A 27,746-nucleotide genomic window follows, 5' to 3' on the forward strand; every position below is an offset into this window, starting at 1 on the left:
AGGCACGTCTACTCCTCCCACCATGTCAGCCAGTCCTCAGTGTCTGCTTTGTGCCAGAATTGTGCATGTCTGCATCTTGCTGTGCCAGGAATCTACCCTTTCCTAGCACCTCCAACCAGTCCCATGCGGCCTCAGGAGTGATGAAAAAATAAGTATGATCTCCATGGACGACCTTCAGTTTAGCGGGATAAAGAAGCATATGCTGCAGGTTCATCACCCTCAATTTCTGTTTTACTCCACCAAAGGATGCTGTGTGACATTGCACCATACACATGTAATCAGGGAAGATTCGGTTGGTGGGGTTATTGAAAGCAGGGTTCCCATCCCGTTGCGTGGCCCTCAGGATGCAGTTGTGATCTCTATAGTTGAGGATGTTTGTGATAAGCGTGCGTGGTGGGGCTCTGGCAGGGGATGGATGGCTAAGGGAACTTTGTGTACGTTCAATCATGAAGATGGAGAAAAGTTCAGCTATGGGAAGCGCAGCTTTGATCTTTTTTTCAAGGAAATGTTAAGGAGTCTCACACTTCGTAACCTCTGGGAAGCCAACAAAACGTTATTTAAATCTCCTAGAGCGGCCCTCCATGTCTTCTGCTCTCCACTCCAGTGCCGCTGTTTAGGCAGACAAGTCAGTGAGGGCCACCTTCAGTCCGGTCACCTCACTTTGCAATTCAGACAACGTTTATTCAGTGGCAAGGGACCTGTCAGCCACCGTGCAGAGGTCAACCCATACAAGTCCCACATCTAGTGACACTGTATCTATTTTTGCTTGCACCGCCGCACTTGAGGTTTCTATTGCTATGTGTATTTGCACTCCAGAGGGGTCTGTGTATCTTGCCTTGCTAACTGGAGGGGACTCTCGAAGGGAATCCGTCCTTGGCGCACACCCCTGCATCATGTACTGATCCATCTTCATCTGCTGTGCTCCCTTCTGCAGTCTGTCCTTGCCATTGATGGTGCATCCCAAATCGTTGGGTAATTGTTAGAGTGAGAAACGTGCCACTGGCGGATCCCTAGCAACCTCATGCCGCTCCTCTAAGTAGGGGTGGGTCTGGTGTCCTGAGGGCCTACCGCAGAAAGCAAGTCAAGGCCAAGCACTGTTGGCCACGGGGATACACCATAGAATATGCCACGGCAACCCCAGGAGCAGTATCTTCCTCCCTCATGCAAAAGATGAGCAGAGTAGATAGGGAGTGTGGGGCAATCAATACAGGGCAGTAGCAGCCCAGTGATGTGGCCAATAGACACCCAGTCTCACTATTACCTACATGGGTTACAGAAATCGCCTGGCACAAAGTATAAAGTAAACGGCCCCCACCTTAAACAGGTACCGCCCTGTCAGTAGTCCTCTTTCACCACCTGGGCACAAGTTGAGGATCCTGTCAATCTCCTAGGGGTACCAGACATTCGAGGCTCATCCCCTTCCAGGACAGCTAAGCAGTGGCGAGGCGGGCATCAGCAGTCTCTCCCCAGGAACACTGCACCCAAGCAGAAACAGTCAGGCAGTTTCCCCACCAGCAGAGAAAGGACAGAGTGACCAAAGTTATCTCCCCAGGCAATGGCCGATTGGCGCTATATTCCACGTATGCCCCCTACTAGCAGAGGCCAGGCCAATGCCGTTGCACAGAGGCAGTGGCCCCCGCGACTCTAGACAGATGCGTGGTAGCCCCGCAGGTTCAGGGGCTGCAAGTGCGACACTCCATCTCTGCCCCCTACCTCGTGTGTAGCAGAGGTCAGGTTAGGGTGACCAACTGGCATTGGTGCAAATTCAGGACGGTAAGTGTAAAAATTCAGGACAAAGGGTCAAAATTCAGGGCAAAAGGTACGTTTTACACATACATCAGAGGAGGTCGCGCAATAGTATATAAATTAAGTAAATAGACAACCAAAATACATTTTTTATGTCCCAGAGAACAAGAATAAGTTCCTATTTACAGGGTTTCTTTTTTGCCAAACTTAGTTGTAAACAGCTTATCAGACTTGGAAGGATGAATAGCTGAGCGGGTCCTGACAGGATTCAGACCTGTGTGTTGTAGGATATACAGAAGTCAGCAATGGGAACTGAGTTATCTTACAGTTTACGGTGCTATTGCACAGTTTTGCATATTATTTCATAAAGTAGAAAATGTATACTTAGACAACCATATTCTCTTTGCCAAACTCCTAGGTGGCTATCCCACGGCTTGCAATACAGCAGTTGAAAATAAATTGCACATCAGCTGGTGTTTAGCAGTTAGATCTCTGTACCATTTTATTTCTCAAGTTTGCTTTATGCTTCTCTCTGTCGCTTGAACTCCTCTTTCACAGCTTGCTCTGTCCTTGTCTCTTTGTCTTTCAATAGATTTTCGAGTTCATGAACTCTGTCTACTAACTGTACCTCCACAAACAGAATAGCGTGTCATCAGCAAGCTCCAACAATTGCAGCAATTAACACCTTCCGAGTAGCATTGCATACATTTGCATTTCTTTGGGGAACCAGACACCTTGGGCTTATTTTTTTTCAGCCGTCTGCCCCTCCCTCCGGAATGCACTGTAGCTGAATCTAAATTGTGTAAATAAACTTTTGTACTTAAGCTGAGAGGCTGAAATTACGGACAAAAGCTGTCCTTGAAGACATTCATCACGGACAACGGACTTAAGGGCTAATTTACGGACTGTCCATAAAAATTACAGATGGTTGGTCACCCTATGTCAGGTCAATGTAGTCATGCTGAGGAAGCAGCCTCGCGCCTCCAGATAGCTACATGGTAACCCCGCAGGCTCAGGGCTGCAGATGTGGCTCCGCCGTACTGCGCCCAACAGTCCACGGGCTGGTGCTTCCTGTGCTGTCAGCCCTGGTACCCGAGTGGGGCCATGCAGATCAGTCCCTCTAGCGTCCAGATGTTGGGGGGGCCTAACCCCTGCACAGAGCCGCGACCAGGTGCTAACCTCTGCAGTCTCCCGCAGGTCAAGGTCCGTAGCGGCATCACTGTAGTGGGGGGAATTGGGTCCACAGCTGATGCTCTGCAATCTGGCCGGGCATCGCCGGCACAAGCTAAGCCCCGCCTAGGCCGCAGCACCAAAAGGACAAGAAGTGGGTGCAGTGTGCTGCATATCAGCAGGATGAGCAGGAGAAATGCCAGATTCATAACAAGTGGTCTGCGGAACTCCTCAAGCCGCGTCCGCTTTGGCCACGATCTTGGCCACGCCATAGCTAAAGTTTTTAAGTCGAGCCTACAGCAGCGCATGCACTGTTGCTCGACTTTTAGTAAGTGGGTTTTTAAAAGTGCTTCCCACCGGCTTTTGCTGGCCTAATGCTTGCGCTCATGCCAGCGTGAATGTGCACAGCTGCCAGCTTTCTGATTACTTTCAATTTGGGCCCTCCTGCGCGCGCACCACTCGCGTGTTTGCACGCGCACGTGCATACAACTCCCTCCACCTCTCTCTCCCGCTTTGCATTCCCCACGGCCAATACTTGTTAAATATTGTGAAAGGTGCCCCGTCGAGCTTAGAGGTGCGTTGAAGTCTCGGTGCAAGCAGTAGCACAGTCAGGTCTTTCAGCATTTTCTTTCATGTCGTATCACACAAGCCAATTTCTACTGCGTGTGTCAAAGAGACAGCTTCAAGGCAGTCGCGCTCAGCAGCACGTCCATCATGGTGTTCATGTGATCTACATTCATGTCACCAGCAGGTGGCAGTCTTTGGACGGTTTCTGTGCCGCTGGGTAATTCAGCAACGAGAAAGGTTAAACGAGGATCTGTTTGGTAAAAAAGGAAATTGCTGCAGTTCCATGTCAAGATCTACTGCTTACTCTACAGGGCTGAGTTTTTGTCGCTTCTCCAAAATCATTTCAGCTACGTGTGCTATAAAATGGCGGGTTTTAGAAAGACAGATAGAGTGATGTTTATGGTGGGAGCTTTAAAACGCATACAATAGTATGAGCAAACCTTCCTGCCGCCCCTTTCTTGTAGCAACACACGCCTCTTCCCATGGATGTGTTTTCTAATCTGCACGTCTTATTTTTCACAATCCAAAAACTGAAACTCCAAGCCAAACGTCAGTGAGCTACAGAACGATTAACAGGTCCGCCTCGCTCTGCCTTACAGCAGTGCCTCACACCGGACAACTAATCAAACAAGCACTAGCATAGCCAATAGGCCTCGCTTTTGGGACCTTATAAGTATTTAGTTATGCAGCACAATTTCCTTGGTGCAATAACACTAACTGTTGCATGGCTAAACACTTATAAGGTCCCAAAGGCAAGACCTTTTGGCTATGCCAATGCATGTTGTTTAAAGTCGTGTGGTCTTGTTGCTTTAATCACTCTGTAAGCATTGCTTTAATGTGTTTTTCTGGTCACTGAGAGCCAGTGCAGGGAAAAGAAAACAAATGTGACATAGGTGTTGATTGTAAGGTTTAACAGTTGTCTAGGGGTCATATATAGTGGTGCTCCAAGATACATTCCATTGTCATAATAAGTGTGAGAGAGTACCAACGCCACGGGAGTTAGGACCTTCTCTGGAACCCTGAGGTAAAAGAAAATTTGATGAAAGCGCCTCATCATGTGGAAGCAAGGGTTGGCAACTTCATTTACTTATGATATTAGGGATAGTTTAGAGTCCTTGATTACCCCAAGTTCCTAACTTGGGCTGCATATGGTGGTGGAAGATGAAGCTTTTGATGCCAAATACTAGAGGGGGGATGATTCCTCCAGTTGCCACATAGCAGAATTTCTGTGTTTTGAAGTTTTGAACAAGAGGTGGTTGGCAAATATCCAGTGATCAATGGCTTGTAGGCCTTTCCTATGTTACAGGAGTCAGGATCAGCTGAGCTTTCAAGGTTTAGAATGATTCGGCGCACAAGTCGTTAATATCACGTAGCACGTCCAGGATATATACGATAATAACCTGTTTTATACTGTTGACAATAAACTTTTATTTGAGGTTTCATCTTTTTCATAACCTTGGCAGCAGAAACAGAGTTTACGCACAGGTGATTTTTGAAGACTGTCAAAGGAAAAGAATCCGTTTTTAAATCTTTTGATACAAATATGAATTGCATTTACTTCAGTCTGATCAGATTACCGAAGTAAACCAGGAAAAATATTTCAAACAAACAAAAAATGATGGAAAAGGATAACCGCACAGAATTCAAATGTGTACCATTTTGCACTACTGGGGGCATATCAACAACAACCGGCAATAGTTATCTCTGAGCGCACTTAGCGCTAGGATAATTATCGCCGGCTAGCGTTGATTTTTATCGCTGAGATAGCGTGCTATTAGCAACGCTTATCTCAATAGCGATAAAAATCCTCATGCTAAGTGGCTAACGTGAGATTATCGCTGGAAACCCAGCGATAATCTCATGTTAGCTTGTTGATAGGGACAGACAAACTTAGCCATGATATCCTCCTTCCATAGGATATCATGGCTAAGTCAGAAAAATACCAGACGTAAAAAAGCAGCGTTAACCGTCGTTAGCGCTGCTTTTTTTGTCTCTAACAGGGTTAGCGACATTCTTGATAATAGGAGAAATGTGGCTTAGCGACATTTCTCCTATTATTTTACTCTGGATCGCCCCCTTTGCATCTCATTAGAGATGCAAGAGGAAGCGTAGAGTAAAAGGGTGATAACATGCAAATTTGCACGTTAGCACCCTGTTGTTGATAGGGTGCTAGTTTTATCTCTGCTTTTTTGGCTTTTAAAGCCAAAAAAGCAGAGATAAAGCCCTTATTGATATGCCCCCTAGTTTCTTCCTTCAGTTAATTGAAGTGAAAAAAAAATCTCATTGAAAAAAGCCATTGTGACGGAATCAAATCGAAGAAGTAATTAGCACGACAGTAAATATTACAGAAATCTAAAAAAACATTCTACCACATTTGAAAACACCTAGTGTAAGGACAAAGCGGGTAATGTTAATGGGTATCCTGCAGTGTTTCTGTGGAGTTCATTGGGAACGTCAGCGCGCATAGGCGTGAGAGGGAGGGCAAACGAGAAGACACACAGGTGGGGTTTGAGAGAGCGGTTACAGAGTAAAGACTGGAGGGGCGAGCTCAGGGCTAGCTCAGGGCTAGCAGGGCCGTTTCTACCATTAGGCAAGACTAGGCGGCCACCTAGGGCGGCAAAAGGGGGATGTTTTTTTAATTTGAAATCAAACTGCGAAAAAATGTAGCAAATTAGGAGAAAAAAGGGAAGGGGGCGGCATTTTTCAATTCTCACCTAGGGCAGCAAAACACCGAGAAACGGCCCTGAGGGCTAGTGCAGTGGAGAGAAGGACGGGAGATGGAAAGCGCTCTGCCCGAGGCCGATAGGTTTCTAAGCATTATATGCACGAACCTTCCTCCCTGTAAACAGAAGACGAGCTGTGGAGGACAGAGGCCTCTAATCATCATTCCCAAAGCGCAGTCGTTATCCCTCGATTGCCACGAGTTATGTAATGTACTTTCAATACCAAGGATGCTTCCAGTTCTCAAATGCTCTAATTAGTTCGACAATAGTGGAGGTCACATGCCTGCCAATTGCTGCGGTGCGTGACAGGGCACAGGGTGCGATAATGGCTGGATGATGGCCCGTTTGTCCGCTGGTGAGCGGTGGGACTCTGTAATTGACTACAGAGCAGGGTTCTCTCTGTCTATGGGATTTAAATGCAGAGTCTCACATCGCAAAGACCAGACAGGGTCATTTTATTCGGTTCCAGGAAAGAGGATCTGTTAAATCTTTGCATTTTTTCTTGAAAAATGACATCTATTCATATCTCCTGCCTCCCATTGGAAGCATAAATACAACATAACATCTGCATTTGTAAAGCACGTATACGCTATGGGTTCTTGGCACTGTACTATAGATGTTTATTATTACTCCGCTCATCATTAATCATGTTATTGGTATATCTCTCTCTATATATTACACAGTGGCGGTCGCCACCAAGTTTTTTTACTTTACAGTTAGGCCAGAGTTTCCATAGGAGCAGAGTCCTTTCTCGCGTATTACTTTGGTGCAGTTTGATGAATTTTTACAAAACTATCCCAAAAAAGTTCATCCCCTTCAGCTCTTTCATGGAGCATTTCACGTTCATCCGTTCAGCATCCACGAAAATTGTGGGGACAGGGGATGTTGGCTGTTCCTAAAACAATGATTTCCCATGTTAATTCCTGTGGGAATCTTTGCTATCCGATACAGAAAAAAAGCTCAAGGGAAATGACAGCAACTTTGGCAGAAAGTGAGATAGAATTTTACTCATAAATCAGTTTTTTGTGATTTAAAGAGGGGCTCATAGCTGGGCATGAAGGGGTTTAAAAACTTGGCATATCTGGACAGCCCCACAGGAGTCCTGCAGTACTGAAAAGTTTAAAATAGGGCCTTCATTGACCTCTTTTTCCCATCCGCCATTTCGCTACTGCGGTGCCAGCACCAGAGTTGGCTGACCGCAACTCTGAAGAAAGTGTTCCGGCTGACATCACAGTATTTGGGGGCTCAGACTCGAGTCTTTGAAAAAAGACATCAGGGGGCAGGTATGGAACCGTGACTCCCAGGCATTTCAGGCATTTGAGGGGAGACAGAATGCTGTTTGGTCATGTGCGGCTGAGGGACATGCTCAGCAGGGGTTAGCTCCTCACAGGAGGTTGGGCAAACCCTGCACCTTCCCGGCAGGTCCTAGTCCAGGAAGTTGTCCACAGCGGGAGGTTGGGCGTCTGCAGGAGGGGCATTGCATATAGCCAAAGACAGTAAGTAGTCAGGGTTTGGTACCTACTGGAGTTGACCAGAGACAGGCCCAGCTCTCCTACGTCGTAGTCCCACGCAGCAGTAAAACCAGATCAGGAGGCTGCTCCTTCTCCTTCCTCGCGGCCAAAGCCTGGAACGCCCTTCCGCTCCACCTTAGACAGACAACTTCTCTTCCCACCTTCGAGAAACACCTAAAAACCTGCTTCTTTGGCAAACCCGCCCACCCTGATGGACCGGAACCTACACCCCCTCTCCCCAGCGCCTTGAGACCCTCACAGGTGAGTAGCGCGCTTTATAAACTCCTGATTGATTGATTGATTGACCCTGCAGCCAACCCCCTCTGTGCTTCGGCCCGTGTACGTGCACAGCGCGGGCGTTTAACTGCCCGAAGGGCAGGTTGGGCTTACGCCCTGTGACCAAGCCTTTGCTGCGCATGACTAAAGGTTGTGCTCTGTATTGGGTTATTCCACCCTGTGGCGGGGTTGGGCTTAGAGCTTATCAAATGTGTAATTTAACAAGTCCTTTGTGATGTAATATGTAAGGTGATAATCAGTGCATGGCTTGGGCACTGTTATAGTTGGCTCAGCAAACTATAACTTGTACATTTCAGTGTTTTGTTTATTTTTAAACAGTAGTTTTGTATCTCATTTTAAAACCTAACTATAACATCACTTTAACATTTTGTTTTTTTCAATAGATATATATAATTTATATATATATATTACATGGTTAAGTCATCTTGAATTGAATGTCAGTTTCAAAGCTGGTTTTTCACAGAAAAGACTTCTAACTGTGAATGTTTTACTGTAATTCACATTATTAATTTAATTTCCAGGATATTTAGCTTTCCTAAACAAATAGAAGAGGTCAACATAGCATTTGCTTTTTCCATCAGTGCTGGTAAAAAAAATGCTTTTACACTGGCAGTGCTGCTCTTGCAACACTAATTAGCATGCCTGAAAAAGTCACCCAGGCAGGTCAAGGTTTGATGTAAACATCTACAAATGGATCATCCCTATGTGGGAAAATAAGCATTGTAAATGCAGAAACCTGTCAGCAAAAGTTCCACTGTTCCATTTTGCACTTTATTTTCCTTCTTTTGAAGCTACTCTAAAGTGTCAATGTACCACAAAGAAAAGCAAATTTTATAATGTATGTTTATAATATCAAACAATATGCTGTGCATTTAAAATTCGAGCTACAAGAATACACATTGTTGTATAAAACACATTTTACAATCGCACATTATCCCCAACAAAAGCACACATTTCTCAAAACATTGATAGACATATTTGCAGTCTCTGGCAAACAATGAATACTAAACGGATCACTCTCAAATACCCTGAATCTTTCTAAAGAGTACTGAAATCAATTGATAAATTATGTAATACAAAAATACTTAACAAGCAATTCATGTAATATGACCCTATATTGCCATCTCGGGGCTCAGGCGATATTTATAAACCAAATGTCACCACAAGCCCTTGATGGCAATAAAGGCCCATGTTACTTTTTAGGGTGTGTGTGTGTGTGTGTCCCAATTACACATTATTTAGTGCAGCTGTACTAATGAACACACATTCACACCTGTATTACTACAGTGAAAAGTTCAAATTGCAGTGTATTACCACAGTAGCGTGAACTTAACATAAAAAAACACTGTTTAATGTCTCACAAATTACATATTACAATTACTTAATGCATGGAAAGAATCATCCTAATGGTCACAAGGACTCTTCAAAGTGATTTTAACTTACTGCACTATTTTAACCTCTTGCATCCTGGTTTTCGTTAAATATGTTTTTTAAACAAATATACATGAAAAAAATCCAGTTGCAGAAATGTTATACACAGATTTGAAGAGTGTGAGCCATATGAAGAGGTCATGACTCACAACAGTTGATGCCTCAATGTGAGTCATGCTGTTCCTCTCTTCCCTCAACAATAGTTTTTATATATATTAATATAACCTTATAGTTAGGCTCCGATTCCACTCATACGAAACCAGTAAAATTCAGCAGATATGGTTAAATGAGCTAACTATAACTCGCTCCCCCGCAATGCACTGTTTATGACTTCACATATTACATCACTCATGACATGGACAGTGAAATCACTCATGACATCTCAAATGTTTTTATGTATTCAGGGAGGGAGGGCGTTTCCTTGGCCGGGACCCCATCTCCCTGGGCCAAGCCTCTTTTGATTAGTCAAGTCAAGTCAGGAGCATTTGTATCGCGCACATATCTCTCACACGAGTCTCATGGCGCTTGCAGACAGCTCTCATAAACTGACCAGATCTAGTTTCCAAAAAGCCAGGTCTTTAACTCTTTACAGAAATTACTGTGTTCTGGAATGCTACGAAGGTAGACAGGCATTTTATTCCAGGACGATGGTGCCAAAAAGGAGAACGAACGGCCTCCTTGCCTGACAGTGTTGATTCTAAATGGGGTCAGCAATGCCGCATCGCTGGAGCATAGCATCGTGGATGGGTGATACCAATGTAACTTTGTCAGCCAGTATTTTGGACCAGTTCCATACATATGCTTATGAGTAAGACATAGTATTTTAAAAAGAGTTCGTTTTTTCACCCGGAGCCAGTGAAGAGTGTTTAAACATGCTGCAGGAGGATATCTGTATGGGCGGTCAAGGACTAATCTGGTAGCAGTGTTCTGTAGAACCTGAAGTCTATTTATAAGATCTTCATTTATTGACAGCAATAGTGCGTTGCCATAATCCATTCTATTGATGATCAGTCCTTGTGTCAAGGGTTTTCGTGTCTCCATGGGGAGCCATTTAAAAACCTTTCGTAGGCTACGCATACCACCAAAACAAGTGCCAACGACATGGTTAACATGGCCCCGCATGGATAGACAGTCGTCCATATACAACCCTAGGGAAAGTGGGGATGCGCAGCCCCTCTCCCCGGGCTGATTTTGGGCCGGGACCCTGGGGCACAGCCTTCTTCTTTTTTTTTTTTACTGCAAGGGAGTAGGGTCTAACAGTCTTCCTCCGGGGTCTATTTCGTCCCAGGCGACCCCCAAAAAAATAATAGTAAATAATGGGTGGAGGGCGTCCTCGGGCCGATTTCAGCTCCGGGGACCCCCATCTCCCATCCTGGCATCTGTTGTCGGTGCATTGGTCCCACTCAGGGCACCCACTTTCTAGTGTTGGGGATCACCAGGGGAGCCTCAAGCCCCCCATGGTCCCTGCCGGCTCCCCGCATCCTGCTGGAGCCAGCATTGCTTTGACACAGAGGGAGCTGCTAACATGCAGCTCCCTCTGTGTCAAATCTATTGTGCTCCACTCTGAGCAATCAAGAGCAAAATGTTCTCACTTGCTCAAAGTGGAGCACAGTTTGCTATTGTTTGGCAGAAGTGTTAAAGCCATAGCAAACAGCTATTCCTACCCTGGCCCCTTTTATTATTTGTACTTTTTTGTGGGACTCGGCTTGAAGCCAAGTCCCAAGATTGCTGCCAAGGTGGTCACATCTACGAGCAGGCAGGTGCTCCGTAGAGGGTGCAAAAACCTGCGTAATTTCCACAGACCAGGCCTTGTATTGACATGACAACCAAAGAAATGGGCACTCCAAGGTTGCATGCAGTCACTGTACTTTTGTCAGCGGACACAAACCCTACCAATGCATTTTGGCTCTAGGAGCCTTTGGGTAGTGAGCCCTACCAGCCATAGAAAATATATACAAATGTGATCATGGACATAGAAAAAAAGGTTCACTAATTCTTTGCATTCATATATATCGAAAATATATATATAAATAAGTGCTAAAATTCTTAAATTCATACAATCACAATCCCCATGTGATGGACATTATGGTATACCATACCTATAGTGTTACTGGTGTAAAACATGTTATACTTACTGTCCTTCAATCGAAATAATTGATGAAACAAAGTACTAATTATATACACCCTGTGAATAAAACGGGAAAAGGGCCCGACAAAGTTCTAAATAGCTAATATAGCAGATTGAAATGTGGGATACAGAAGGAGATTGACCAATCAAGACCAAGTGGGCATATTATCTCTATCGTGTTCCCAATTGGGGTGGGTGAGCTCAATCCATACACTCGCCCAAAATGGGCCAAGGATATAGATATTATGTAACAGTGTAATTCCCAGTACAAGGAGTCTTACAAACACAGCGACTACCAATCCCCAGGGGTGTCCTATTGTTTTCTCCATTGCGGGGTTCCTTGAGAATATGGCCATTTACATTATTTTTTTCCTATTATAACTCTTCAAGCGTAGGATTAGCACAGTGCCATCCAAGCAGAGTTGTAAAATTACAAAAGACTTTTAGCCTTTGTTTTGATAAATACTGGGTGCTCCCTTGTGTCTGGACAAAGCTAAACCTCTCTGAAGAGCCATAATGATAGCAAAACACATGTTTGGGGTTGTTCTTATTTATTCCAGGTTGGCTTGGATGGTATTTTGCCAATTCAGAGCTGTATATCTATGCCTGGATTCTGGTTTGGACAGTACTGCACTAATCCTGTGCTTAAAGATTTTGCTGTAGAAATGGCGATGCAAAAGACTTTGGGGCTGATTACGATGGCGGTCGTAGGCACATCCGCGGTGTTGGCGGTGGCGGAAAATGTCCTTTTCCGCACTCTATCGGCGGTCCTCGCATCCGCCGTATTACCATGGGCAAAGATAGCCCATTTTCCGTCCGCTGTGGAGTCTCGGGATCTGCCAGAAATCTCCTTTCGCACCGGTGGCGGACGGAGCCAATAGAGAGGGTCCGCCGTGCGGAATGCGGTTATGACCGTCGGACAAACCACGAAGCCTCAAACAGCCCATCACACCGCAGTGGAGAATCCGGCCATTCGGGGACGGCGGAAGCACTACTGCGGATAGCAAAAATTGAATCCCAGACACCTCCATGCGTTCCTGACCGCTGGGCAAACAGTGGTTTTGGGTCTTTCCGCAGCAATTCCGACTGCCGCGGACAGATTTTCAGCTTTCTGACAGTGTGTCCTGGAATGCGACCACCGGGGTAGGATGTTTCAGGCAGTGCATCCTAATCTGACTGACGGTTTTGCCGCTGTACCTGCAGACGGTAATTTTCTGCTACCACGGCGATCGGAATGCTTTTCCGACCGCAATCGTAATCAGCCCCTTTGTCCTTTTCTAGCTCGGTGTGGATAGCACTGTGCGAATCCTATGCTTAAAAACTTCCAAGAAATCAGGCATTTTAGGTGAGCAGATTCAGAGTGTTGCTGGTGTTGTGGTGTGCTTTATACAGGAGTCGTTCTCCACCTAAACTTGGGAACTGCCCAGAGTTGTCTGCTGTCTGCTTCTGTTTGCTTAATTTATGCAGCACTCCAACTCTGAAAGGGTTTGGATTTGAGATATATATATATATATATATATATATATATATATTTGGTTTTTTTGTTTTCTCCACTCCCTTTCTTGTTGATATTAAGGAAGAGTCCAGCACTCCAGGAGTGATTTCAAAAATTCATTTATTGCAATGCCAAAAGGATGAGCCCTTTCAATGCATTTCGGCTCTACACAAGCCTTGGTCACAAAGTGCACCACCATCTTTGAAGATGCTATATAAACAGAGTAATAGAAAGTAAAAACAGAACTAAGTACAAACACTGAAAACTAAGCATATATAGAAATATGCATATTTGATACTATGAATACATAATTTATATATATTTTTTCCTGGCCTTTAACCTAATTTTACCTTTTTTGTTCCTCAATCTTTCTTAAAGACTTTAGATTTTTGGAACATTTTATATGTGAGGTTGAATGTCACATGAAATGTCCCCTATTGTAGACTTATGGTGAGAGGTATAAAGTTTCACTTTGGCATACAGCAGTGTTGCAACACTTGTCCCTGTATGTCCTATATGCCTTCTCTTTATATGGCTCTTTTACCCCACCTTTGACCACAAAGCTTCGCTTCTATTATACCCACAAATTATCTTTCTTGCTGGCAATGTCTGCCGAGAGATCAAGAACTGAATGGGCATGGGGAGTGATCCCCTTTCTAGGAAGGGTTAATTAAAAAAAATGAGCAGGTTAGATTTATGTGGAGAACTTTGAGCCCTCGTGTTTTCAAATCTCTTCTCTAACATGCAACAAATCCATACCCTAAACACTTCCATTAGATCGGAAGTTATGTAATTTGGAGTGTGCTTTGAGGACCAAAACCTACGTTCTCAGCTATGCAACACAGGCCATTTCTTAAAGAGATATGACCCGCTTGGATTGACGAGTCATATAAAAATTCCCATTGGAAGTTAAAGGAATTGTTTTGTTTTCTCTTGGCATCTTCTTAGGACCATGGAAAGAACCCTGTCCCCAATACGTAAAAATGTCTCCTACATTAAGGGGTAGGAATAGCTGGCTGGAAAGCAATTTCCATAGGATAAAGTTTCTCCACCCTGGGAGGTGGAAAAAAGGCAAGCAGAATCTCTTTCACACCCATCAGCCCATTTCTACTCACCAAGCTCTGCGGTCTTCTCCCAAAGGGTGTTTATGATCCTCTCTGCACTCCTCCCCTTCTACTCCTGCAAACCCATGAATCTTGGGAAACCTAAAAAGAGCCACATATTTACACCTGAAAATGCTGGTTTAAATATGGGCGTTGTTTGTCATTGCGGTACAGGCACTGTAATGCCCATTTTTAATTTCAGAGAGACCCACATTTGCATAGAGATTGTCCCATGTAAATGTCATCTACCTATCCAGAGCCTGTGACTGGTGAAGACTCTTGCCGGCATTTTTTTTTGTGTGTCTCAACAACCCTCTCTGACTTTCATGGCACGGCTTTGAATTATGCGCTGTTTGCTTCTGCGGGGCAGTCTATCGGTTGCTAATGCTAGATATTCATTTATGTAATGAAAACTGGTACTGGTCGGTTAGGGATCGCAACCCGCGAACCATTGGAGAAAAGGGATGTCTCTCCTGGTTTAACATAGAACGATACCAATTTGGACCTAGTCCCATGCCAAAGATGGAGTGAGAATGGCACAATTCAGGGCCAATAGTGGCAGTCTCTCTGAATGAACACCAATCCAGGTCGAGCTGCAGATATTCTAACTTTATGATTGCCCAGCGTAAAGCTGCAAAGTTCTTGCCTGGTGTCATGGAGTATGAACAATGAGCAAAGACTTCTAACAACTGATCAGAAAATGTTCTTTGCCAGGTGGGAGAATAAAATTGAAATAGGCGTAGCAGAGAGAAATCTGGAGGCAGATAAAGCAAGAGAGAGCAATTAATTAAAAGGACTGCTGCAAAAAAGTTGCAGGCTACGCCGAGGAAAAAGTAAGTAGAAATGAATTATAGTACCTTTCTAAAGTGAGACAGGCTATTTGTAAAGATGAAGATGATGGATTATTACTTACCACCTTTTGAAAGGTAGATGCATGGATTGCATGGATTTTGAAAGGTAGATGTGTGGTACCCAGGGAGCGATTTAATGTTACGGCCTGATTATGAGTTTCACTGTGTGGGAGCGGGGCGGCACGCCATCGCCCCGCTCCCACACCACCAGGCCTCACTGCCGGCCACCCGCCAGATTATAAATTTTCTTATGGTCTGGCGGGCAGTCCTTTGGCATTCCCACAGCTGTGCCTATTAGAAAGGCCCCGCAATGGGAACAGCAAAGCCCGTTCCTACATGGCTTGGACTGTGCAGTCCATGCTGTGCAGGAAAGGGGGTGCAAGCAGACAGGTGGGCACACTATGTCTGGATGCAGACTCAGTCTATTGGGGAACATGGGGCCCTGTTGGGCCCCCTTCATTTCCTCACTGCCACAGATTTTATGGCAGGCACACAGCTATGAAATCTGTGGCAGTGAGAAAACGTGTAATATGCTTGGGAGTACCGCAGCTGCACTGCCAGCATATTGCAGCCCTCAGACCGCTGCGCCACCGCCAAAGCTCATGGATCCTTAGCGGTTGCGGCAGTCCTATGGTGGTCCGACCTCTGCAGTTGTAATACGGTGGGCGGACCATTGATGTGGCTGTCCTCAATCGCCACCGCTCCTCCATGGCGAGTTTGCCGGTCTTATGGACCACCAAACCTTTAATTAAGCTGTAAGTTTTTATGGTATTTATTTTGTCTGATCCTTGCTTGAAGAAAGCATTGCATTATGTCACATCGCATACAGTACTTTGTAATGTATTAATGGAGCAGTGCAGTTCTATTGACACACTATATACCGTTGTTTGCATCTAGGTGAGGTTTAGGACAGCAGGATAAAGTGAGGAGATAGTGTTTTGACTCTTTAGGTCTTTCCTGAAACCTCCGAGGGTCGACGCTAGGCGCAGAGTACTAAAAGGGAGCTCCATAATCTTGGGATCACAGAAGGACAAGGGTTTCTCACGCCTTTTCTTATCTTCACTTTGATGTGTGCAGGCAAACGTGGCCTGAGGATTGTTCTGTGTTGAGCATTTGCAGGCTGATGTTTAGAAACGTACAGCACGTTCAAGGCAGACTTATCACAGCATTTTCTAAAATTGGAAACTACAACGTTAACATCAGTATTATAATTTATTTTTTTGGTTTTTGTGAAGCACGACCGCTACCCTCAAAAGTGCATCTTGGCGCTATAGTATGCAAATTACTGAGGGTAGGAGCTAGCTCAGTCCTGCTGGGAAAGCCAAGCTGTAAAGTTTTTTTGAAAGAGGTAAAGTTACAAAGTAGACGAATGTAAAGCGGAATTAAGTTTCAGCAATTATTCAATATTTAAACGCATATGGACTGAAACAAATTAATATATCCTAGACCTAATGTACTCGTACCTAGCTCTGAAGTATTTAACCAAGAGGTAACAACAGATTTAATTAGCTACATTTAAAATTGCTCTGTTCCCTCTATAACCAGCTTTTTAATTAAAGTTCCACTTAAACAAAGCCATATTCAATCCAGGAAGAGGAGGGCACCATAAAGTGACCTCTATCTGATAAATCGGTATTTACATTTTCCCTATAAGAATTCATTGATTGTTTTTATATTAAAATGGATGGAAGTTGCATGTCCTGCAAATGTCCATATAACAAGCAGGCACCTTGCTTTAGTATATTTTAAAATGTAGACATCTTCAAAATATGCGCAGAGATCACCTGTGATCCGCAAGGACCTTAACCATATGGTGCAAATGACATGCGCATCAGAGATGGCACCTCCTTTCTGCTTCAGCCCACCTCAAGATAGCTACTGGGCCTTCTGGACCAAAGATGACCAGCAGTATACAGCAGTACTTTTCCAATAATACCCACCATTTCAGGAGTTTGATGTATAGATGCATCCAATCTCTGTCATTTGGATTGTGGGCCGCTGCATAAACGCACCAGTGCTATCCAGTTGGTTTAGTTCTATAATCAGTAGGTCCTTCGCTCCAGTTGTCTCTATTCTGCCCACCTCTATCTGCTTAGTCCTTGTGCTGTCCTGCTTCTGTCTGCCTGCTTCTTACTCCTGGCCATCACAATCGTGGACATAGGGGCATTATTCACCAGACTCCGTGAATTTCAGGGACTGGCTGGAAATTTGAATTGTAGCTTTTGAATCAAGTCTGGCCTGTTTAGTTTGGGACTTAACCATCAGCCATCAGGAATCCAAATGGTGGCAAAAATACGCACAAAAAAGTTTTCACTAATAAAGGAAAAGGCCTACCTCTCTCTACGTAAACATGGCTGGATGACGTTCACACCTATAAACATCTGAAACCACAATGCTTCTTAAACAAACTTTACAATGACTGGTCAAAGGTACAGTTTATGAAACTGGAAAATGAGTGAGGAACAGGCAAAGTGTCAGCTCTGTAAACAGCAAAAAGAGGACATAATACATGTGCTGTGCGTGTGCCCCACCTTTTGGAGGGCAGGGGGGAGCTGTTATGAAGTGGGAGGGGGGGGGGAACCAGAGGCAAAAGGTCCTGCAGGAAAGCGGAGCTGTCCTGCTTTGATCCATCCAATACCATTCTAAACTGTGCTCTGGTTAAGTTTATTCATCATTTTTCAAAAAGGATTGAGGCCTCGGAATATGCAGCTGAAGGGCTGGGAGGTGATTAGGCTATTAACGTGCTTGGTACTGGGCCTCTGAATGTACTTTAATCTGAATGCACTGTTTTCTGAATGCACTTTTTTCCGAAAGTGTTTTTAACAGGTGCTGTCTGATACCATCTGGTTATGGCGTTTAGATGTCTAGACAGAGCACAAACCCTTGCTGCAGTGATAAAGGCAACACTTTTAAGTTATCTTAGTCATAGCACTTTACTTATACTTGCTTTTAATGTTTACAGCATGAGGCTATTTTAACTATTTTAGCCAAATTTACTGCACTTTATTATTGATTTGGCTTGCTTTATTATGCATATATTTGATAAAATATTACCTTTTTTCAAATACATAACTTTGGATATAATGTTATTTTATCTATTTGTAACACATTGCAACGGTTTTAATAATCAAGCAATAAAGTCTAATGTACTTTACTGATAGTTCAATTCAGTGTAAGTCAATTCTATCATTTTGTATGGCGAGAGTGGTAAAGTGTGCAGAGTCCCAAAGCTAGCAAATATGAAGTCCCCACAAAGAGGTAAAGTGGTGGTAAAGTGTGTAAAGCCCTATAGCCAGAAAAAGTTAAATAAGCAAACAGGAGGGTTGAAGGCGAAAAAGTTTGGAGAAAACCACACCAAAGATGCCAGGTCTAACAGTATCATATTTCTAAAGACATCTTTCTGTAATACATGTAATCACCAGTTGAGACGGTGTGGCGTTGGGAATGGACCACTCTTACTTTTAAATGAAAGCTCCTTCCAACTCTGGACTGCCTGATTTATTTGGATACACACTGCTTCTTCAAATAAATGCAATGATTGCGACAAAGGATTTTAAAGAAATACTGTTTTATAGAATCTTCCTTCGCCGCTACTTGTCTGCTAATTTTCATTGCTTTATACCAGCTTTAGAAGAATGGGAACATATTTTGAGATCCCACAGCTCCTCACTTTTACTTATTGTTATGCTCTTTTTATACCAAAATTGGTTCTGTAACATGGATTTTCTACATGTTTTGTGAGCGCTCCTGCCTTGTACAAGTCAATATAATTGAACCTATTTTCTACTCTTTACTCAAAGTATGAACGATGGTCCATATTTGGAAAGTAAAACTGGTTTACCTCACAAAAATCACATCTATTTACCAGCTCAGCAGCGTTTTTAAGATAAGATACATCACTCACTACAGGCTTGTTGGAATTTTTCCAGAATTTATTTAGCTTATTTTATCAGCTTCTTGGGTATCAATGCAGTACGTAAAGTAAAGATACTTGCTAGCACATGCATCAAAAATGTCATTTGCGATTCCTTATTAGCGAAAAATAAGGATTCGCTAATAAGGAATCGCAAAAGCCTATGCATGTAGAAATCACTTACAAAATAGCGATTTCTAAATATTTCTTAATTGTGAGTCACAAATTGCGAGTCGCAATTAAGGAATACCTCCCCATTCATTCCTATGGGCCTAGAGGCCCATAGGAATGAATGGGAGGAAGTTCTCAATTTGCGATTCTCAATTAGAGAATCGCAAATTGAGAATGCAATTTCAAGGGTGCAAGGGTGTCAAAACGACACCCTGTTGCACCCCCTGAAATCGATCTGTGTACAAATGTTGCACACACACATGTCCAAAGGACATGTGTGTGTGTAACCTACCACTTTGAAAAATGCACTTTCATGCATTTGTCAAAGTTTTTGCAAATTACTATGAAGTTCAACTTCATGGTAATTTGCGCCCCCTATCAGCGAAATCGCTAATTATTTTACTTTAATGCATTGTATTTAAGGAATCTCAATTTGCGATTCCTTAAATGCAATCGCAATTTGAGAACTCGCAATTAATTGCGAATTCTCAAATTGCGAGTGCCTTGACCCTTCATGCATTGCAAAAGCCCTTTTTGCGGGCGCAAACGGACGATTTTTGCGAATCGCACCGTTTGCGCTCGCAAAAATGGTTGATGCATGTGCCCCTTGGAGTGGTGGGCACTGGAGGGAGGTAATATGTAGGCAAGTGTTTCATTTCCTGTTTCAAGGCATGCTGCAATGTGGTTGATGGATTTAAGGAGGGATTTACCAGTAGGTAAATATGGTGAAGTTGTGGTCAGTATAAGAAAGGTTGAGTGACTGTACTATGGCTTGGAAGGTGGTAAATGGTCAAGCACGGAACATCTGCGCTCCGTGCTTAATGCCGGTCAAAATGCGGCACTGGTGTTACTTGACCTTAGTGCCGTGTTTGACACGGTCTCACACGCGATACTATTGCAGCGACTGGGTGAAGCAGGTGTCTCTGGCGTGGCACTGGAATGGTTTCGGTCATTTTTAGCAGGTCGCTCATTCCGGGTCGCTACACCTCCTTTTGAGTCTAAACCCTATCTCATCGAGCAGGGAGTGCCTCAGGGGTCGGCTCTTAGCCCCACGTTGTTCAATCTCTACGTGCAGCCGCTGGCTGCGGTCGCCAAGCAATGGGGCCTGACTATGGTTTCCTATGCGGACGACACGCAGCTGGCGGTTGCACTTAATGGGGTTTCCGACTCTGAGGCACTAAGGTTTAGTGGCTGGCTGGATGACGGCCAATTGTTTACAACTCAATGCCAAGAAAACGGAGGTCCTTATTGTCGGTAAGCTGAGCAACCTCTGGGGTACTCAGTGGTGGCCCCCAGAGTTGGGTTCAGCCCCTATCCCAGTACCCGAGGTTAAAAATTTGGGTATCTGGTTAGACCCTGCCCTGAGCTTCTGTGGACGCACTAAAAAAGTGGCTGCTACTTGCTTTGGTATCATGCGTGGGCTTAGGCCAGCCGTTAAATTTTTTGACGCCCCCATAAGACAGCTGATAATTCAGGCCACTATACTTTCTCGGCTCGATTATGCGTGTTTGCTTCTGCTGGGGGCCAATCAGGCGGAAGTTACCCGGATGCAGCGCATACAGAACGCTGCGGCCAGAGCCTTGGTGGGCCTACCTAGGTTCTGTTCTGCTAAGGAAACCATTCGTAAACTTCATTGGCTGCCCATGGCTCAAAGGATTGAGTTTAAGACATTATGTCTTTTCTTCAAGATTCTTAAGCTGTCCTCTCCCCCGATTTTAGAGTATCTTCTTACCCCCTATGTCCCTTCCCGCCCTCTGAGGTCATTGGGTCAAAATCTAGCAGTAGTTCCACGGTTCAAACGCTGCAGAGCGGGAGGGCGCTCCTTCCGCTATTTGGTGGCTAGGCTCTGGAACTCATTACCTGCCCACATTCGCTCCCTGGATGATTTGCCTACGTTCAGGAGGGCTATTAAAACCCATCTTTTCCCCTATGGATCTTAATTTTTGTTTTGGACCTTTTTATCATGCCCTTTGCTTCCTCTTTTTTTCTGATCCTCTTCTTTTTCGGTTCTATGTATCCTTCTCTGCTAGTCAGAGCGCCGGGACACCCCCTTTTGCTGGGGCAGCTGCGCGCTATAGAAGCATGATTAACATAACATAACATAACATAACACAGGTGTTATTTGCAGATTGCTCGGATGTTTTTCTTATTTCAACTCAGAAGAGTTACTTTCCTTTAGAATTTAAATATTAATTGTGACAAAATCTTGTTAAACACTGTAAATAAATATGATATTAATTTTCTACTGAATACTTAGGGAGGATCCATGATTCGAGCAAATTGTTACAATTGAGATAATTGATAATTCAAAGTGTCATTCAGTAAAACCCTGTGTGGTTTTAAGTCAACCTTCAGTAAATTCTATTGATGACCAAGCTTTAGCCAGCACATAGCCTTATCACCCACCAAATCGGGCTGGAGTAATCTTGTATGAAATGTAACACAATCGATCGAAAGGACTGCTTAGTCACTGCTTTATATCAAAGTGAGGCAACACACCACTTCTGGAAGTGTGAAGGAAGCATACGTACACAAGCCATATAGTTATATATGTAGCAGATGGTTGGCAATATTCCATAATCTACAGACATAACAGGCCCTTAGTCCCCTTACTACAGCCTCTGGGTAGGTGATAGGCCAATAAAACGTAAAGTGATATGAGTTTGCATGCTGAGTTTAAAGGGGCCATTTACAGTTTTCTGGAACTCTATGGCCCTCCTCTCTATGACACTCGACTTTACTCCATCTTACACCACTTCACTCTATTTCACTCTATGACACTCTACTCCACTCTGCAACATTCTACTCCACTCTATGCCACTATAAGCCACTGCACTCTACATTCCTTCACTCTAGGTAACTCTACGCCACTCCACTTGATACCACTCCACTCTACAACTTTACTCCACTCTGTGCCACTTCATGACACTCCACTCTACGACACTTTATTCCACTCTACACCCCTCCACTCTACTCCATGACACTCCATTCCACTCTATTACACTCTACTACACTCTTTGCCTCTCCACTCTGCTCCTCTCCACTCTAACCCACTCTCCTCAGTGCCACTAACTTTTAGCCATGCTTAACAGCAGCCACGCTGGTATGCAACATGGCTAAAACACGTTGGCAAAACCAATAGCTCTTGTATAGGCAAGACCTATTGGCTTTGCCAATGCTCCTTTTTATTTTGAGAACATAAATAGCAACACAAATCCATGGCAAATCAGCTTTCTTGTACCGCCTGCATGTGTTAAAAATGTATTGTATTCACATCTTAAAACATAGCATTGGATCTCTCTAGAGAGTGTTTTGACTGGCAGTCTACTATACCACTCCGGAGGCAGTCCTTTAAATATCTGGGGATTTGGATTACCCTGCTTCCTGAGCTGGGCTGGTCCCTCAATGTGGCCCCGTTAGTTAAGAAGGCCAAGGATGACCTCCTTAAATGGAAAGCGCTGCCTCTGAACCCCCTGGGGAGGGTGGCCCTGTTTAAAATGTTGATCCTCCCCAGATTCCTCTACGTCCTGCAGAATATCCCCTACTGTTTTCCCAGGACTTGGTTTCGGGAACTGGATAGTCTAATCACCAAGTTTCTCTGGAGCGGAGGACGGGCACGAGTGGCTCTGTCTGTTTGCTAGATTCCCTCCTATGATGGCGGTATGGGGATGTCACATTTGTATCTGTACTTTTTGACGGTATGTCTCCTGGTAGTCCACAATTGGTTTAATGGGGGCTGGTCAGACCCAGCCTACAGGCTTGAACTGAGTGACCTGGGGCATGCGGACATCCAAGCTATGATGTATGGGGGGCCAATTCCAACCCGACTGCCTGATGTGACGTGCTCTGTGTTGTTGGCTTGGCGGGCCTCGCTCCGTCACACTGGATGGACAGGGAAGTTGACCCAATGGCATGGGGCGTGGCTTCAGGAGGTTAGTGGACTACAGGGGTTTAAAACTTGGGACCTTATTGGCATCTCCCAGCTAGGGGATGTATGGGCTAGGGGCTATATGCTGTCCTTCCAGGAGCTCCAAACTCGCTACTCGTTACATTCGTTCCAGTTTTATAAATATTTGCAGTGGAGAACATGCCCTCCACATGCATATTACGGATAAAACTAGACTCTCCGAGTATAGCCCCACTGAGGCCCAGACGATGCTGGGAGACTTGGGTAAGGGGGAGGTCTCCGGCATTTTTCGCACCCTAGTTAACAACACCCCCACATCCCTAGATAGGTTGAGGGGTCAATGGGTGGATTGGGTAGGCCCCCTTGATGAGGTGGATTGGCGTGATGCCCTTATGGCCCCCAGAAGAGCCACCGTCTCCGATGAACTCAAGCTGATTCAGCTCTACTACTCACACGCTGCGTAACTCACTCCCTTACGTCATTATCGAGCGGGTTTGCGCCCAGATGCGGCATGTGCGAAATGCAACTAAGCCCCGGCCGACTTTCTCCACATGGTTTGGTTGTGCCCCCGCTTAGGACAGTTCTGGGGATCTATTGAAGTGGAGCTAACGGAGGTACTGGGCTGGGAGGTTCCTCATGATCCACGTCACTCTTTGCTGGGGATCACTGATGGGCTGGACGGGTCCAGGAGTGACAAGTTATTTTTTAATACAGCTATGATGGTGGCCAAGCGGGACATAGCGGCGGCCTGGAAAAGCCCTGACTCACCAACCCTGGAGAGGTGGCATAGAGGGGTGGACTGGTGTGCGACCCAAGAAAAAGCCTTTCATAAAGCCAAGGGGTGCGTCAAGAAATACCCCAGAATGTGGGGGGAGTGGTTGGGGAATGTGGAGGGTCCTGATTAACTTGGTTCCAAATCTTGTCTATGTAATTTTTATGGGGTTCGTGATTGGGGGTTACACTGCTTTTGTGAATGGATTCAAACTCGTGATTTCCGTGTATTGGCTGAATTGTTTTATGTGTTTTAAAATCAATAACATTTGCCTATCCACAAAAAAAAAAACATAGCGTTGGAATGTCAAACCTGTCATTGTGTAATTTTTAATTGGTCACCATCAGCAGTTTTGGTAAATGGAAATAAATGACTGTTCTATCAAAGTAACATTGAAACTTTAACTGTGGACTACCAATTCATTCCATGCCTCGCGCTCACGTGTGGTCTGCATGTCTGACACCTGTCATCCTCTGTCTCCCACAGGCGCCTCCTTCTGGTGTCTTCTGGACATTGTCCCGATAAAGAACGAGAAGGGAGAAGTGGTTCTGTTTTTGGCTTCCCACAAGGATATTTCAGACACCAAGAACAAGCAGTTTCCGGAAAGCACCAAGCGCACAGGTAGGAGGATGGAGTTAGGAGGGGATGTTTTCAATTTCTGTCATACGATTTCAAAGACATTGGGAGCAGGAGAAGATGTGAAATGGTCACTGTAATGTATGTTCTCTTAAATACACCTGTGAAGCGTAGAGTGCCAAGAGCTGCCATAGGCTGCTCTGATGCAGTAATCAGCAGGGTTGAGCTTCTGCAGATCTAAGTTTTAAACTGTTGTTTGAAAATATGGGTTTCCAAAAAGTGGAAGAACATTAAGTGAATTACAGTAAACTCCACAAATGGAATATCCCTCAGTTATGCACAGGATAGCAAAGACGTGGCATTGAATGTTCTTCCTGGCCTCAGTATTGTAACTGGTAGATGCTTCTACAACAGAAGGTCTTGCAAGCTGAAATTTGCAGGCACAGAAATATATAGTCTGCCTGATCATGTATGTACTAAAGAACCCCAAGTAGCCTTTTATCAAAGAACCCAACCTAAATTCAAGGCGCCAGTGGAAATTGGGGGTTGTAAAAGTCTCCGTTTTCAACAGATGCTTACTCTCAAATGATATCAGCATTCTCCCATAAATTAAGCAGACCAGAAACTAGTACTAACTAATTACTACTTATTCAAAATTTACCAAGATCTATTACTTAGCGGGTGTCAATATACAGTATTTTGGATGGATACAAGATCATATCTACATGTACTTACATGGCTGTGGTTGGTGGTACCCACGTTGGTTTTGTGTGTTGGATATAAGCTTGCGGTATTCTGCATGGAATTCTGTACGTAAGAGACACTGGCAGGTTGGCTGACTGCCATTACACAAATATGGCATTTGACTCCTCCTAAATTCCTGAAGGAAACAGTAATTAAAATCCCTTTTTGTTCTGGTGGCAGAGCGTTCCGCGGGAGGAGGGCTACAACTTTATAGACTGGCTTTGAGCGATCTGTGCCTTTGAGCATTATAATCCGCATACCGATGGTGCCAGAATTAAGGAAAGTTTTACAGAATGTGATTCATTGATTGGTTAAATATGCTGGTAATTTTATATGGTTTTCTGGATGAACAAGGCACCTGCTCGTTAATGATGTTCCACATAAGATGGATCCGCAGTGGAACCAATGGGAGTGTAGGTGTGCTAAGCTCCTGGTTTACCAATTTGGAAATCAAAGTAGCAGCTGGAGGTCAAACTCCCTGAAGTTCGTGAAGAACAGTTTGTAGTAACCAAGGTGGAAGAGAATAAGGGCATAAGTGGATGTTGAGGGTATTGCGGATGGAGCTGTTCCATACTCATCAATCTCAAGTTAATGAATCAAGAACTGCAGGGTTTTCTGATGTGCACATTTGACAGATTTTTCGGTTGTTTAAGGATTTGCAGCAGTTGGAGAAAAGGACATTGATCCTTGATAGATTGGCTTTGGATACATTAACAAACAGCATGTGTGTGTGTGTCATTCCGGTGGAAGTAGTTTGGAGACATACATTTTTAGATTGCGTTTAGGCGGTTGGCTAGTTGTTGCCTAGCCAGTGTCTCCTAGACAGTCGGAAGATATGAGTGCTCCTTGCTTACAGAGAACTGATAGGCCTTAAAATCCACCCTAGCACCGTGAGGGGGGTTTGAAACGTGTTCAAGCTTATGGGTTACAACGCAGTGTTCAGGGAAATATCGTATCGAACGATTCAGAGAGGGCCCTGTTTCACGCCCGACATTGGCCTTGACGATGGTATTGTAAACAAGTCAGAACTTTTCCTACCATGTCAAACCCATTGGCTTTTGTAGGATCTACAACTGAATGGGTTTAAGTGTGTCTGACATGTCAAGTGGGTCAACCGTATCTAATCCACCCGAGTCAGAAATCCTTTGCATTGCTTTGAGAGCAGGTTTGGGATTACGTCTGCCGGAGTGGCAGTCGCCAAGGAGATTATGAAGCGTTGAAATAGACGATTGATTATTGGTTTCTTTAAGATCTTCAGTAGGAATGGTAACTGAAGATTTGAAATCAATGAAAATACAGTATACGGTCTGAGTCAAACAAGACCAGCGGGAGAGTGGTTCTCGCAAGAGTCTCCATTTGCCTGTGATAGAGGCAGGCTAGTAGGCCGGAGAGCGCTGGCGTATCTGGTGCTAAGGAGTCCTATTGTGAGGTGATCCCAGGACACCAGACACAATCGAGTTCTTACCAGCCCAGCGTTTCTGAAGGGCTGTAGGGACTGAGGCAGATTCAAACACAGCATTATAACTTGTTTTTATATAGTGTTTATATGGTAAGGTCTATGCACTGTAAATAACAGGTGTTGTCTCCATAGATTGGCTGGTCTCTGGATAGACACAATGGGATACGTTTTGTTCACCGGGTGCAAACGCCAGCAGAGCAGCTCACAAGCCTAGCCGAGCGTCTGCGTCTCAAGCGTCCGCGAGGGTCCCACGAGCTGCAGAATACAAACATCTTAGAATCAATAAGTCCTAAAGATGGGCAGACAAGCACAAAAGCCGGCCCCGCTGAGCTGAGCGCGGAGATGGAAACCCGCCTCACTGAAATGTCGCCTGTTGTTTGTATTTCATGTACACAGCAAGTTGGGCTCTTAGACGCGTCCAATAGGAGGAACTGAGACAACAAGCAGTGCTTTTTTCTGTTCCTAAAAGTGTTTACAAAACTGAAAATCTTTATCATTTTCAGAGCATCTGTGGCATTGGTAATCTACCTCCCTCCTCCTTCGTGTAAATTCTGTTTTCGGTTGGTTGTCAGCGCCCCCACAAACTGTGCGGGCTTGTGTTTGCAAAGTGTCGATTTATAATTTGGTTTTTCATGTACATCAGCTAGTGATGTCCCTATGCTATTTGGCCCGAAGGGGAACACATATATCATGTAATGCAGTATAAGTATAGTGCATATTGTGAGTAGCATCGCCCCCCAAGGGCTGGTGTGTCAAAACCTTTGGAAGGCAGACTGAGGGCACCTCAGTAACTGAGTATATCCATATTACAAGCGAACACAGGAAGAACTATTCATTTCACCATAAGAAACAATGAGCTGTAGAGAACACATTTGCCACGTTTAAGATAGAAGTGCATATTTACAAGTGCTTAACCCCTTCAGTGCCACGCCCTTTCCCCGCCCTGTGCCGGCCGTTACATTAGCGGGCGGGGTTTATGACGAGCTGGACTCGTCATGGGCACAGCGCAACCGCGGCCCATGACGAGTCCAGCTCGTCATGGGCACTGAAGAGGTTAAACGGGTACATGAGATACGAGTTACCAAGCACTGATCTTCCAATAAAGATGGAAAGATGGACAGGGGGCGCGATGAGCGGACGAACAAAGTCCACATCATGAGGTTAGAGGGACAGACATGCTCC

General features: G+C 44.6%; 1 protein-coding gene across 1 annotated transcript in view; it reads left to right on the forward strand.

Moving 5' to 3' along the window:
• LOC146857923 (voltage-gated delayed rectifier potassium channel KCNH8-like) overlaps nucleotides 1–27,746 on the forward strand; it is a 1,483,167-nt gene that overhangs the window by 761,717 nt on the left and 693,704 nt on the right. The window contains exon 3 of the mRNA XM_085648652.1: nucleotides 24,272–24,406. Within this exon, the coding sequence (XP_085504778.1) occupies nucleotides 24,272–24,406 (135 nt within the window). The remainder of the gene's footprint in view (nucleotides 1–24,271; nucleotides 24,407–27,746) is intronic.

Source organism: Triturus cristatus, chromosome 3_2, assembly GCF_964204655.1.
Source record: "Triturus cristatus chromosome 3_2, aTriCri1.1, whole genome shotgun sequence".
In the NCBI taxonomy this organism is placed as follows: domain Eukaryota; kingdom Metazoa; phylum Chordata; class Amphibia; order Caudata; family Salamandridae; genus Triturus; species Triturus cristatus.